Source organism: Lissotriton vulgaris, chromosome 9 (assembly GCF_964263255.1).
Source record: "Lissotriton vulgaris chromosome 9, aLisVul1.2, whole genome shotgun sequence".
In the NCBI taxonomy this organism is placed as follows: Eukaryota; Metazoa; Chordata; class Amphibia; order Caudata; family Salamandridae; genus Lissotriton; species Lissotriton vulgaris.
In genome coordinates, this window is record NC_141697.1 from 1,049,688,343 (window position 1) to 1,049,703,586 (window position 15,244).

General features: G+C 41.7%; 1 protein-coding gene across 1 annotated transcript in view; it reads right to left on the reverse strand.

Moving 5' to 3' along the window:
* Positions 1–1,164: 1,164 nt before the first annotated feature.
* EFCC1 (EF-hand and coiled-coil domain containing 1) overlaps positions 1,165–15,244 on the reverse strand; it is a 230,146-nt gene continuing 216,066 nt past the window's right edge. Inside the window, exons 6-8 of the mRNA XM_086938983.1 lie at positions 13,868–14,026; positions 7,729–7,798; positions 1,165–2,589 (exon numbers count right to left, since the gene is read on the reverse strand). Of these exons, the coding sequence (XP_086795109.1) occupies positions 2,456–2,589; positions 7,729–7,798; positions 13,868–14,026 (363 nt within the window). The 3' untranslated portion in view covers positions 1,165–2,455. The remainder of the gene's footprint in view (positions 2,590–7,728; positions 7,799–13,867; positions 14,027–15,244) is intronic.

Here is a 15,244-nt window from a genome sequence, read left to right on the forward strand (position 1 = left end):
GACAGGTATGGTCAGCGCCAGCGTTAGTGCTGTTGGTGCCGGGTGCGAAATTCATTTTTGCCCCCCCCCCCACGGCCTCTTCCTCGGATGCCCTCACTACCACCAGAAAAAAGTGCCCCTCATCTCTCCCTAGCCCCTCTCTAACATACCTTTCATTTGTTTTAAAGCACTGGTAAATGCTGGCTTTACTAAAAAGAATGTATATCCACCCAAACAAACACTTTTCAGCAAAATTAGGAATAGATAATGAAAATGAAAAAAAACATAACTTCCTGACCTATTTTATGCAGCTCGCATGCAGCTCTTTCATGACCGTTCGTAACAGTTAATGTTCTATAGACGGGTTGTATCTTATGAACTGCAGTAACAAAAGGATCTCTGTGACGAAAGCAGAAATCCACCCAGCTATCCACATAAAATGCAGATCTGTGATCTACACTGTACGTGTTCTTTGCAGTCGGCATGTTAACCCTCTGTGCTACTTTATGGTGAGTCAAAACGGCCCCTAGACAAACTGTGATCCCTCTCTCTCTAGCAGGAACAATAATCACAAGAGCTATCATGAAAGTTTTTAATGCTGCCCAAAAACTGGTCATACAAGAAACTCTGCTGTAGGGGTTTTTAAATGGTATGTTATAGCTAAACACAGCACCCCCCACAATCAGATCAGTGCCCCCCGACCAGATCAGTGACCACTGCGGCCGCACGGGTCGAACTGCCCTAAAGCCGGCCCTGGTGAGGTGATCACTACTGGTAATCTTTACATTTGGTGGCCACTAATGTAATCTTGTCCGATGTAGTTACTATTTCGTCTCTAACAATAGTAGCTCGGGAGGATTTTAATTGAACATCAGTAGTTCTTATTTCATCATTAACCCCTTAGCTGTGGTGGCTATTCCGCCGCAGCGCTAAGGGGGAGGCGGGGCCGCGTGGCACTCCCGTACTCATGACGGAACCGCTCCGTCGAGGCCCTCGGGTGGGCCGTGCTTGTGACGGAACGGTTCCCTCACGGCCCCGCCCGCACTTTAGAATGTCAGCGCAGGCACGGAATTCGCGCCGCGCAGGCGTGGCGAGCGGGCCGTGACGGAACCGTTCCGTCACCAGCACAGCCCACCCGAGGCTCGTGACGGAACGGTTCCTTCACGAGCACGGAAAGGGTTAATAAGGCTGGTTCTAGAGTTGCATGTAAACATGTGAAAGTGAAGATGGAAATTATATATGGGAAAGGGTATAAAGATCATAGGACTAGATAAAAACATCCATGAAGGGACGCACACAATAACAATGCGCCATTGTGGAATGAAAACATTTTAATTTTAGCAGTTTTCTCTAGTCGAGTCCTTCTTTAAATTTTGCACATGGAGCTATAAACTATTTTCCTTGCAAAATACTATGTAAACATCCACCGGCACAATATAAAAATATAGTCTCAGATATGTTTACACAAGTGGGTCAGAGGGCCTAAAAATCAACTGAGGCCGACGGTTCTTACTCCCGCCAGTGACAACTCTATGAGGATGGAAGACTAAAACGAGACAACGCGATTCCGCTATCTGTCCACTCTTAACATTTGCAAATCATTAGCAAATAAATGTATACAACAGAGAACAGCAAGTAGCATAGTTTCTAAAAGCTAACTGAATAACATACCAAATTAAAAAAATAAAAATATCAGTCTAACTACTAGAGAGTTAAATAAGAAAGACAATCTTAATTTGTCATATGGCCAGAATTTACTAAAGTTGGCCTAGGCTTTCGCGTGATGCAACAATTTAGAGTTGTACACGTTGGCCTTTTGAATGCGCTCTTTTAGTTTACGTGTCGCACATGCGCTCCCCATAAACGTTTGAAATTTGAGCGCATGCGTGCCAAGAGCCAAGTTTCTGTTTGTATATAATCGCTGTTGATTGAAGAGGACGTCATATCGAAAGAGTTATTTGATTAGTCAAGACACGGATTTGAAAAAAGAAATATTTGTGGTAAATGGGTTTCCGGGAGATTGGAGTGCATGGTGGTAAATATTTATTTTTGCAGTTGGTCCATTAAGGTTCGTCCTATTTAGGAATTGTGGCTTGTTTGTTCACTTTCATGAGTATGATAGACTGCATTGTCAGGTAGTGGTTACATTTTAGCTCATCTGTGTGCTTACTGGGTCTCAGTGTGCAGAGAAATGTACTGAAAGACGTTCAGAAAGCAATATCCTCGCCCTGGATACGCTGTATTTAAACAATCCTTCCAAGAGGTAAACGCTGCTTCCACAAAAGGACAGAGATCCTTTTCATGTCGATATTTACGTCTTCAAAAGAACACTGCAACTGCTCTTCCGCGACTGAGCTGTTCTGACGTCTCTGCCCTTCAATATTGAACGGGTGTCAACTGGTCTGCTCTTCTCCAAATATTCTTTTAATTCGTCTGAGCTGGCGTTGTTCAGAAGAACAGTAGGTGTCGCTGTTGACTAACAAGAGATAACCAGAGGGTTTGACAGAGACGGATGGCTTTGTGCCTCTTCTAAAGGCTTGCTTCTTAAGAGCTCACAGGCGGTCAGCTCCTGGTACAGTGTATCCAGAACCTCAGATAAATGAGCCTTCCCTGTAAAAAAAAAAAAGAAAAGAAAAGAGTGAACACGTATAACTATTGGAGTACCTGTAGAAAGTATTTTCATCCACCATATAAAACGTTGTGTCAGAAGTGGCGTGTATTGACAACCCACTTTACCCTTTAACCCTTTCTTTTCATTTATAGGGCAGCCTTCAGTTAGGCTGACTAGATTTTGAGAAATAAAAATCTTGACATTCCACAAACACAGAAACAGGACTACAATATTGCATCGACTAAGAGGCACGGATGGATTTCATTGCTAAAGCTCACCAACTTAAAAAAAACACAGTAATGAGGCGCTTTTGCTAAGTAAATACAATTAATATGCCCATAGACCTTATTCAGCCGGATACTCACTGTTTTTAAGCTAAAAATTACTTTATTTTAGGTGTCTGCATCCTGAAATTGAAGTCAGCGTGGGAAATACATCCCGCCAATATATATTTTTTTTAAATCCCACTCCCCTGTTCTAAATTGTTGGCACACATGCAATTCTTAAACATGCCCTTTTACTTAAATTGCTTTCTGATAAAAGCTGCTAATTAATCCTACTCTGAAACACTGAAAAACGTGCGTGCAACTGATTTAGACGAGGCAACTGATAGACAAGCCACCTAACCGGCAAAGGGGCACCAGTATTAGGAGCTCTTTATATAACATTCAGAAGCACTTTCATCTGCACTATAAGAAGCACTTAAAACTCAACCCACAATGCAGCGAGCCCCCTAACCTTAGCCGTTGACATAGAGGCAGAATTATATAGCTCGTACCACACCTTCACATTACTCTGACAATGGGGCACATATAGCTCCTCAGACAGCATCTTGTAGCACTTTAATTTGGCACTTTAAGCAGCGTGTCACCCTACTGTCCATACAGGGGTGATCCTTTCTGCTCAAGAGTATGTAGAAAATCTGTTCATCGTAACATAGCTGCTTGCAGGGCTTTAAGTAGGCCAGGTCTCACCGGCGCTGAGCACCGGCAGTTTTTTAAAGGGGGGCCTCAAAACGGGTCTCTATTGGGCTCTATTTTGTGCCTTGGCACAGGCGGTCTGCTATTTTACGGACTGAAGTGACAGCAGGCACATCGATGTGCCCTGCTCATACTGCTCACTTCTCACTAGTGGAGAACTTACGGTATGACGTCATGCCAGGTGAGCGTTGTAGGGGAAGGGAAATCCTTTAAAGAGAGTCATTTTCTCTCTGAATTTCCCATCTCTTTTTGAAACTCATGAGCAGCAATATTGTCCTGGTGTCACCAGGGCTTTAAGTGAAAGCTTTTTCAATATTATATACAAGCCATAGTTGCTGCTTATTTATCTTATTCAACTAACAACCATTTGCAAAGCCAATAGTCCTGACTTTTTGTAGGATTGATGTTACTTGTTGTATCATATATCTGGATGCAATGACAGAAACAGCAAAATACAAGTCAGGTGGCACACTATGCTAAGCACAGATTTTTAGCTTACATGTTCTTAAGTCATGCCCTTAATTTTATTGGCCACACCCCCTTGAGAGACCCCCAGTTTTTTCATCCCACTTAAAGACCTGGCTGCTTGTATACCTCCAAGATCACCGCAGAAGCTGGCACTCTTCAGAGGCCTGTTAAGACGTGTTTTTTCCGTGGCCAGCAGTTAGGCTGTGCAGATACCCAATGCATGTCCCTGAGGTTGGCAACCTCCTAGTACAAAAAAACTGCATGCTGCAGTTAACCCATGGGCAGTGCTAAATTTAAGCCAGTGGTTTCCAGTGCTCGGCACCAGCATTTCATTTTGAACACCGGCACTTATGACGGTCAGCCACATGGTGGCGCTGTCTGTTTAATTTAGAGGTGAGCAGAACATCAGCTGTTTATACATACAATATATATTACAACATTTTTTAATTCCTACACCCAAGCCATACTAATAGCTTTGGGGGCCTGGAATAGTCTGAATTATCACATTTGTAGGAATGTTATGTTAATAGTTGTGTAGGTATTGTAGTTGGCAATGCTGGCAGGGGCAGTGGGTAGTTAAAGTTGCTGCAGCCTCCTGACGAGGGCCCTGGCACATATTTTATTACAAATAAAGCACTGCCCCTGGGGTACGCTTCATCTCCATTTGTCCACCTTATATGATGGGACATAGTTATGTTACTCCTCACCTGACAGGGGAAGTCGTGGCCAGCATGACTCGCGGTCATGGGACAGGAAGCCAGGAACAACAGCAAGGCTTCCTTGACCAATCCCAATGCTGCAATGCAGCTTTGTGATTGGTAAGAACCCAGGATCCCCTGATACATCACAATGCAGCAATGCAGCATTGTGATTAGTTTTGAGAGTCCTGATTGGACGCTCAACCAGGGAATGGGAACCAGGGCTTGTTCTCCATGCAGACTGTAATGCAGCCTGCATGGAGAACTGGGAAAGTGCACATGACTGGTTTGAGCGGCCCGAGAGGGCCGACTAAACAATCATTGCGCACTTAGGAGTGGGCAAACAACTCCTCTCCTGCCCTGCTCCGTAAGTAGAGCAACCTGAGCCCCCCCCCTTCCCCGAGCCCCCTCCCCTTCCCCTTCCCCCCCCCCCGCCTGCAAAGCAGTGTGACGACGCTCCTCTGCCATAGCCGAGGCGCCGCCCCTGGACAGGGGGCGTATACAATCAACCTAATAGGCTGTATTGTAAGCACAACACCGCTACCAACGCCACAAGTGTTGCAACTGTTTATTGTAAAATGTTTATGTATCTTTAATCTTGGTTTAGTACTCATTTCCGCCCTATCAACCAAATGTTACACTCTGTGGTTGCACTATTGCACTGCCTCTCATGAACGTTCCATCTCAGGTGTGCATCTGCCTTCTTGCAGTTAAACGGTACTTTTTGATGCCACAGTATGGAGGACAGCACTGTGTAACCCTGCATTTATTCTATCCTTTTTACCAGGATTCCGATGATGCGGAGTGGTAATTGACTGATAGTTGCTTTATAATAAATTTTAACAAATGTTTAGTTTTACTAGAATTTTATCATCAGCGCTTCGATATTGCAATGATTTTTAATACTTGCAAGATTGGTTAATAGATCTAATCTAATCTAATCTCATCTCATATAATCTAATTTTATCTAAAACAACCCTTTCTTAAAACCTGGACCTAAACTTACTTTACAAAAACGTGCCGGGTCAGATGGTGGAAACCAGCACACTTGCAGCAAATTAAGAGCACCTGGTCACCCTATTATTATAACTCATCTCTCATGGAAAAAGCTGTTTGATCGGGGCCGCGGATGTCGATTCACTAAATTTTCTACGGTAGGAGATAGAGGTGGGCAAGCCAACAGACTAACAGGGAGAGCCGAGCCACAGCCAAGTCACAGGTCTGGCTTGGCTCTATCAGCTGTGCCTTGAAAATAGTTCCCATTATGCCAATTGAGAGATGGAGGAGTCAACCTTGTATTACCTCCATTATTCCATATATATGCACACCACAGATGCTAGGGAAATGTAAAAGGTCCTTTCTTTTTCGGCCCCTTCCTTTGATTTACAGTATCCAGAGATAGGCAAGGTCACCCAACCCACTTGTGTCATAGTATGCTTCATCATAGGCGACCTCCCACACCGTGGTAGGAATAATACCACCACGTGGACTCAACCGAATTCCGGGAGTTCTTGTATAAATGAATCTGGATAGAGTCAAGGATCCAGATCTAAAAATGCCCGGAAGGGACGAAATAAACGGGAAAAGGGGCTGGAAATTTGGGATCCCCTAATTCAGTGGATGCAATTCCAAGAGAGAGCAGAATAGATCCCTGGCGGTGCCGATTGTACAAATAATAAAATGTATCAGGAAATGATTTTGTAATATAAATAATTGCGGTGACGAACTTAGTTGCGCTAGATGAATCAAGTGTGTGATACTTCAATATTTGTGATTTATGTAATATACTGAAACGTAATGTCTGAGAGGGGTGGGGAGGTTGAAGGGAGGGGAGGGGAGTAACATATATGTAAAATGAAATAATAAAGAATATTAAAAAAAAATCTAAAAATGCCTCAGGGCATCCCTCGAAGGTTTTCCTTTAACCCCTTCACTGCGGCGGCTATTCTGCCACAGTGCTAAGGGGGCGGGGGGCCGCGCGGCGTGCCCATGCTGGTGACGGAATTGCTCCGTCACCAGCCACAGTTGCGCTGTGCTCATGACGGAGCGGTTCTGTCACGGCCCGCACGCTCAATAGAACGCTCAGCGCAGGCGTGGAATCTGCGCCGCGCAGGCGTGCCGAGCGGGCCGTGACGGAACGGCTCCGTCATCAGCACAGCGTGACCGCGGCTGATGACGGAGTGGTTCCGTCACCAGCAGGGGAGGTGTTAATCGTTGGGTAACCCGGGTATGATTTAAAACAGAAGCTATGGATAGTAATTGATAGTCAAATATCGTTGTGGATTAAATAATTGCTCAAAAGAGAGATTTCTTTCCTTCCTAATACGAAGTAAACATCATTTTTACTTGATGTTTGTAAACTTTACATTACAGGAGCCACATTGCATCCATTGCGCTGGGGACTGAGCCAGTGTGTACTCTGATCAGGCGAGTTTGCATCAAACTTTTCACTGACCAATCTGTACAAAATGCGATTATCAGTCAGTCTAATTATTGTTCTTGAACAGATCGGTCACTTAAACTCAGTGCAAATTCTGGTGCAAAATTGCCTGACTACCAGTGCAAATTTCCCAGTCATCAGTGCAATGCATGTAAACGGACCATTTTGCATTCCTGCACCAACATAGGGCGACATGGCTTCAACGAAGTGTTCAGCTTTCCCATGACTGAATACATGAATCTCTTGTGCCAAGGAACGTTGGATCCCAATAAAAAACGTCACAGGTCGCCCTAATGCAATGAATAAAAATGATCAAAGACAACACGTTTCTGCTCTCATTCAAAGATACGACTTAACCTCTCAAGTTTGTCTTTTAATCTCTCCGTTTGGTCAAATAAGATCAGCCTGGGAAGATAAAACCATCTTTTATGGGAACATGTGGAAGAGAAGAAAAAGGAGAAATACTCCTTTTGCTCATAAATGGTTCTTCCCCCCATTCAAAAATAAAATGTAGGACAGCTATAAACGTGATTTGATTTAGTTTCTACTCACCATGTTGGGGGTCGTGACAAGATTCCAAAGTGCTTAGCAGAATTTTCCCAAGGGCTCTCTTTGAAATGTTCTTTAAAAGAAAAGGCAAAACGTTAGAGGTAGATTATACAATGCACGTCACGCACAGGGGTCTAAGTTCAGCACATGGTACACAAATGCCTGCCTGGCTTTAAATTATAGCATGCAGAGGGGGGGGGGAACGGTGCTGAGTCTGCCAGCCTTCTGTCAAGCATCATGGCCCTGGCCCGGTGTGCTGAGATGCTGCGTGTGTGTGTCGGATGTATGACAATACAACGCATGCTTTTACCACGCATGCTTTTACATCGCAACTTTTACAACGCATGCCTTTACCACGCATAGTGTTGAGGGGTGCTGGATAGTGAATAGTTTAATTTACTATTCCAACTCCAGTCCCCGTGGATAGTAGGGAAGGTGTTGGATAGTAAATTAAATCTATTCCCTATCCTAGAGCGCCCCCCCAGCGCAATGCGTTGTAATGGTTTGCGTTGCAATGTAAAAGCACTGCGTGGTAAAAGTTGCGTTGTAAAGGATGTTTCCCGTGTGTGACGGCATATATAACCCACGCAGTGGGGACCGCCTCAGTCCTCACAGCATGGGTTAACCTTGTCAGAACGTGGTAATCACTTTGGGCCTCATTTATGAGAAGTGACGCATCGCTGCGTGAAAGCAGCGATGCGTCACCAGTCAGTGCGCCCTGACTGATGCGTTATATTCACTGTATGACACATCATGTCGCAAGGAGTTACAGATACGTCAGTATTTCTGACATATCTGTATGGCGCAAAAGTGACGCATTGCTGGAGTTGTGTCACAATAGTGACAGAACTCCAGCAATGTGTCCTTTCACATGGGGTAAGCCCTAGAAATGAAATCTGGTAGATTTCACTGCGTCACTTCTATGAGGCTTACTTACGTTGGAGCACCCACCCTGCATGCATTATATCTGACGCAGGTATAATGTAGCGCAGGGTTTTACAAAGTGACGCATCTGCTTAGATGCGTCACTTTGTAAATAGGTTGCAACAGGAGGCATGTTTTACGCCGCCGATGCGTCACAAAAAGTGACGCAAAGGAAGCGCAAAACTGTTGCAAGGCCTCATAAATAAGGCCCTTTGTGAGGACCGGTGCATTGTGATGACCGGTTGCAGTAGTGTGTTTGGGTACTTTTGAGTCTATCAAAAAACTAAAAGTGCAGTTAGATTTGCCTCGGTCCGCTTTATGGCCTTCCCTACTATTAAGGTGCGCGTGGAGTTAGAACAATAATTACACACTTCATTACGGTCAATGGCCGGTCCTCATAATAACAGGTAGGTCATGTTTTGTGTGTGTGATGTGCATGCGTGCCCAAACACAGTTTGGGGGACTGGTGCTTATTTTTCATAATCTGACCCAAAACCAGAGATAAATGTCACCTGTCTTTGGGTCAAACTCTATTAGGTTTGGCCATGTTCACCTCAACATATATGACCAAAATGGAGAAAATCCCAGCATGATCTGATAGGTCTTACAATAATTATTTGACTGCACTATTTTAAAGGCACTGATCGTCGTTTCATAAAACTACAGCAAAGAGTATCAAAAGGAGCATCTCCAGGTCACCACACCAGCTACGAAAATTACCACAAATGATCAAGGAACACAAACAAACCTGAGAAGCTCAGAGGCTTCAATCGTTCGTGCAGCATAAAGTCGATGACTTTGCTGAATAAGCTGTGATTATGCTCAAAGTCCTAAGTTTTTTTGCAATTATGAGAAGTTACTGTTTCCTATGGCTGGCAGCCTGAAAACGCCTAGCATAGACTCAGGTAAATGTTGCATAGACCAGAAGAAATGCTGCAAATAATGCATAAGTATAATATCTGCTCCTTATTTTTCTCTACATATCTCTTTATTTCAATCCTGTTCTTTTAAACGGTTTCCCACAGGCATCATGGGGCACATGTATCAAGCGATTTTGGAATCGCAAACGGTGCAAATCGCAAAATTCGGCTGTTTGCGATTCCAAAATCCCTTTTTGGGATGCATCATTATTTTTCTATTACCGCAATTTAAGAGATCGCAAATTTTGCGATTTCTTAAATGCTATGCATGATTATTTTAAATATGCGAATTCGCAATTTTTAAGGGAAAAATTACCATGAAGTGAACCTTCATGGTAATTTGTGAAAAGTTTCAAAAATGCAAAAAAAATGCATTTTTTAAACTTACATATTACACACACACATGCCTTTGGGACATGTGTGTGAGTAAAATGTACTTACATGACATTCCAGGACCCCCCCTGCACCCTTGGAATTGCATTATCATTTTGCGATTCCTTAATTGCGAATTCGCAAAATGAGAATGCCTTCCCATTGATTTCTACTAGGCCCATAGGAATCAATGTAAAGCGTTTCCTTATTAGCGATTCACAATTAAGGAATCGCAAATAAGGAAAATTAGGAAATCGCAAAAAAAATGCGATTTTTTGATGCATAGGAATTTGCGATTCCTTAATTTTCGCAATTTAGGAATCGCAAATTCCTACAATGATGCATGTGGCCCCATATTCCTTCAAGAAATTGTTTTTTTTTAAGATAAGAGTGAAAAAGCAACACTGGAGTTAATTTTTTAATTCTAAGCCTGTTGCGGGGGGCTGCCCTGTGCATACCAGACAAACAGATTGCTCGGAACCTAATTCAATAATATTGTTATTTTATGAACATAAAATGTGCTCAGCAATCTGTAGTGACTGACAAATGATCGCATAATAAGATGCATATCTAAAAAGGCTGGCAAGTCTTCAGCGAATGTTGACAGTGATTTAACATAGTGCTTGATGGATAGCCTCATGCTGGTGATTGGGAAAGCAATCAATGGGTTGGCTTAGCACTGATTGACGCGAGAGCCTTGGCTAAGTAGGTACCTATTCCTCATGTCAGTCAATCATCCTGAGACAGGAGAAAACATATCATGCCCTAAATCAATCACAGGAGCTCAACGGCTGAATTGCAACCAGCACATGTCTTTTAGGAGAATGTAGGAGACGCAAGGCTATATCTTCTTGCGTCAGCAAAGTGTGATCGGACAGCAGACTGTGTTTACAGCAATCATACAGGCAAACTAGCATTCAAAAAGAAAAATACTGATTAAAAAATATGCTACACTTTCATTTTGATGAATAAGGGTCAACATTGGATTTATTTCAATGGGAGAAACGTAAAAATGTATTTCTCAGGATGAACTGCGAGAAAGCAGCAACAAGAGAGGGAACAATTCTCTTTTCTTTCCCTCCCTATACATAGCTTTTTCCCTTCTTCTTTTTCCCCTTTCCCTCCTTTTTTCCTCTTCCTTAATATATTACAGGTGTATATAATTTGTCACATACTGATTTATATTTATTATATTGTTTTGTAACCTATGAAATTGCCTATCTTTGAACTCCAATAAAAAATTATGACACAAAAAAAGAGAGGGAACAATAGCCCAAGAAGCAAACAAAACAAGAACAACAAAAATAGGGAAAGTAAGCGTGGAGAGGAGGTATTCCCCAAAAGGGCATACAAAAAAGGTTGGGTAAGATGCAATGTAGGAGGAGTTAAAAAACAGGAGTACATTTGAATGTTCCTAATTCTGGATGATTTACATCTCACATCCACGATTTACATAGATTTACATATTTCTGTCGACCTGTAAAAACCTAAAGGAGCATATGCATAATGCTAAGAAATTCATAGATTTCATGGTATACTCCTAGTTCTCCATACATAAGGCAATGGACTTTCCACAGAATGGTCGATTTACTGGAATACATGTACTGGAAAACTGCAAAATATTCTCTTCTTGAATTTTTTGATATAGAAGAAGTTTTCCCTTTGGAGAAACCCTGTCCCAACCAGTCGTCAGAAAAGTGGGGATGTGCACTTTCCTTACACAATCTGGAAATGTGCTAATTTCTGCCTTTAAAGTATTTTTACAAGTTTTTTCAGGATGAAATATTACCTAAAGTGGTTTGGTAAAAGCCCACAAACCAGTATGTTTTTGGGCATTCACAGCATTTTCAATGTCCACAACCATGTAATGCCCTTTCTGCCTTCTAAAGCTAGAAACTACAATGGATGGTGGGAAATCCACTACACTGGATTTTGTGTCATCACATTGCCCTCTGAAAATTACAATCATCCTCTATGAATTAGGGTGTGAAATGTGGAATTGCAAATGCCTGTTTTTTGTACACCGAAATTCCAACCAAATGGGCAAACACGTTTGCAAATCGGGTCAAAAGTGTTTCTTTCTCCCGTAGATGATAACTGTTGCATTGGTATTAAGAGTGGGACATGAAGTGACAATGTAGTTCGCATGTTCTGCCTTTACACGGGCTTGCATCCATCTGAACTGCTTCATGCCACAGTGTGTTATGTACATCGATGCTTCGCTATGGTGAAAGAGGAGCCACTTGTCCCCTCAACAGGGGCAGGTCGGATGCTGCTCCATGTTAGGGGTCACTCACCCCCTCAATATATGATCCACTTGCTTTCCCCTTCCTCCCACCCACACTCATCACTGCTGTTTTCTTTGGGGTGGCGTTTGTCCTGCTCTAACTGCATGTTGTACCTGTTGTGTGTGTCTTTCTGACTGAAGCTTGCATTGCATGTGGCCATAGTTTTTCTGTTGTCTGTTAGTGAAACTGAAAAAACTGTTTAATTATACACAAATCAAAACTATGAGATGTCAATGCGAACATATATGCAGCAACTAAAATGTGGGGCAGCTATAAACATGATTTCGTTTATTTACCTACTCACGAAAATGTTTTTATTTTTACTTTGAGGTTTGTGCTATTTGTATGCAAGGAAATGATTCAAGACACGTTTATGTTTACAGCCCTTAACTTATACTATTAACCTTAAATTTTCCAAATAATGTTCTGTCCTCTTTCACTTTAATAATAAAAGTTTAATTGTTTAATAGTAATTCTGAGAATGGATGAAAGGTTACGCAATCGTGAGAATGATACCGGATATAGCATTGTCCCATGCTACAGCGCTTCAGTTCTGAGCTAGCGATTCAAGCCACTAGAACAAAGCACTATACCAACAACCTTCTACCCGATCAGTGGCTCTGAGATTACCAAGATCACAAAGAAAATGGTGTTGCCTTAGTGCAAGACAATGTCAAATCTGTCCATGTAAACCCTGAAACACTGAGCTACTTTCAGTAGAATTTGAGTCCCCCGGCTTAAGAAGTGTTTTTCTATTGACTATTTCTTACCACCTAACAGGCCCTCCACACCTTCTTGTTTTATCCTTCTCCCCTCCTTGCCCTTGAATTACCGCACATGCATATGTAATTGTCTAAGACAAAGCACAATTTTAATATTATGTACTAAAACACGTATTACTAAAACTGCAAAAAATGACAACGAAGATTACAATTGACATTATTGTAATAGTACTTTTCTTTTATGTTATTGTATTGTATTTTTTTGTCTATTTATGTGATAGGTTGGGCACAGACTTGTGCCCTGCTCTGTATATTGTTTGTGTATTTTGCTGAACATTTTTTGAAAAGTACATATCAGACCGCTGCCCGGCTGGGTATGTCATTTACAATATAGGAACGACTACGTCTATATTCATTTTGTATGTATTGCTGCTTGTAAGGGGCCATTGTTGCTTTAATAATATTGATTCCCAAGGTCCCTTGCTGACTTGCTTGGGTTCCCTTGTTGTCCTTAATAAATTGTATTGTGCTGGAGCACTTGTGCAGCGTTTTGCCCCACAAAGCACTATGATTTCTTTGTGTTGTCATAACATTTTGAAAGTCGAGTGTGTGTCCCCAATTTTTGGGATACAGAGTATTGTGGGACACCAATATCATGGACAAATTATTGAGGGACAGCGATCGATCGAAAGGTAAGTATGTTCAGGTTTTCTACTCCATACCTATGGACCTTGAAGATATGCAAATGTTCAAGGTACATAGATGTGGAGTTAAAGAATAGTAAATCTGTACTTTCCTACATGCATTTACCTTTCGATATTTTGTGGATCAATATTTTGCTTGCAACATTCTTCTACTCCATATTCCAGAGTACATTCGAAAGTAGTAAAATAAATCATTATGTTTACTTTCCTACCATGTTGCGCAGTTCTTGAAGCAGCTGTAAAACATCCATGAGTTTCTCTTCCACCAAGGACAGCCGAACTCTCTCTGTCTCCAACATCTGAAGCTCCATCTTCAGCAGCTCTGTCTCTTCCACTTTCTCCTGCAGCTCAACCAGTAATGGACCTTTCATCTGAAGAATGACACCCCACACAGGAAGTTAAAAGGAGTGCCAGCATCCATTACTTGTCACTGTCAGTGAGAGAAGGGCTCTTGTCCTCAGCTCTTAAAAAGCAGCTTTTTAAAGAAACTTTCTTTGATGTAATATACAGTAACATCTTTTCATCCTCTTAACGAGGTGACTTAGAGTATTAAAGAATTAAACATTCAGATCTTTATTCAAATAAGTTTATTCCACAAGTCTTTGAACACGAGGAAGACATATGCAGCTTAATTATGCAACTTTTATTTTTAAGCTTTATTAAGAAATTATATTTTTAAGCTTTATTAAGAAATTATATTTTGTTACAACCTCTATGCATAGGCCTAAACCATATTCCACGTATTAAAATAGTATTACTTGCTAGACTCAGTAGAGAAAAATGTTGCAAATCAAAATAACACGAAAACAAAAGAATACATCAACTGTAAAAACAACTCAGTATGAGGGCATATAACATGAAGGACATTGAAGTAAGCGGTAACTGTATTCAACTCAGCCTATAATGAAAACACAGAGCATCTTTGTAAAAGTGAGTAAAAGGCAAGAAATCCATGTGCATTAAGTGAGGGTAGACGAGCAACTGAAAGCTCACGACATGTGCCTGTCTCTGGCTCCCCTTCAGGACCTCTTGGACACTCGAGCTCAAAACGAGCTGAGCTTTCATGTGGCTTCTGCTTACCACTCACACTCTACACTCATGTGCCAATAACTTTAAAAAAAAGAACAAACATTTGATTTTGAAAATGAGAGAAAGATATACCCATCTAGTGCAATTCATAATGTGAAACTAGAAAACCTGGGATAAATCCCAGCTTCCTCACTTAACCCTATGGTATGATTCAAGGCAAATATTTTATTTCACGGAACCTCCTTCTTCTTTGTTGTCACATATGACAGCCCTTTAAATTCATGAAGCCAGGATGTGAGTTGCACAAAAACCTCTTGTATTTGATTTAATGGCCACATATAGTGTACAGATGACAGCTGTTTTGTCTTTTAGTTCACTAAAGGCTTTGTCATCAGGGTAGAGGTCAGGCATTTTTCTAAGTTCATATTTAAAAACGTTTAATAAATATTCTCAATGCAGTGATATAATCCGATGTGGTGAGAGGAAATGCTTCCACATTTTAAAGAAATACACTTTTTCTTTATTTAATTGAAAAATATGTTATCATATTTTCGACATGA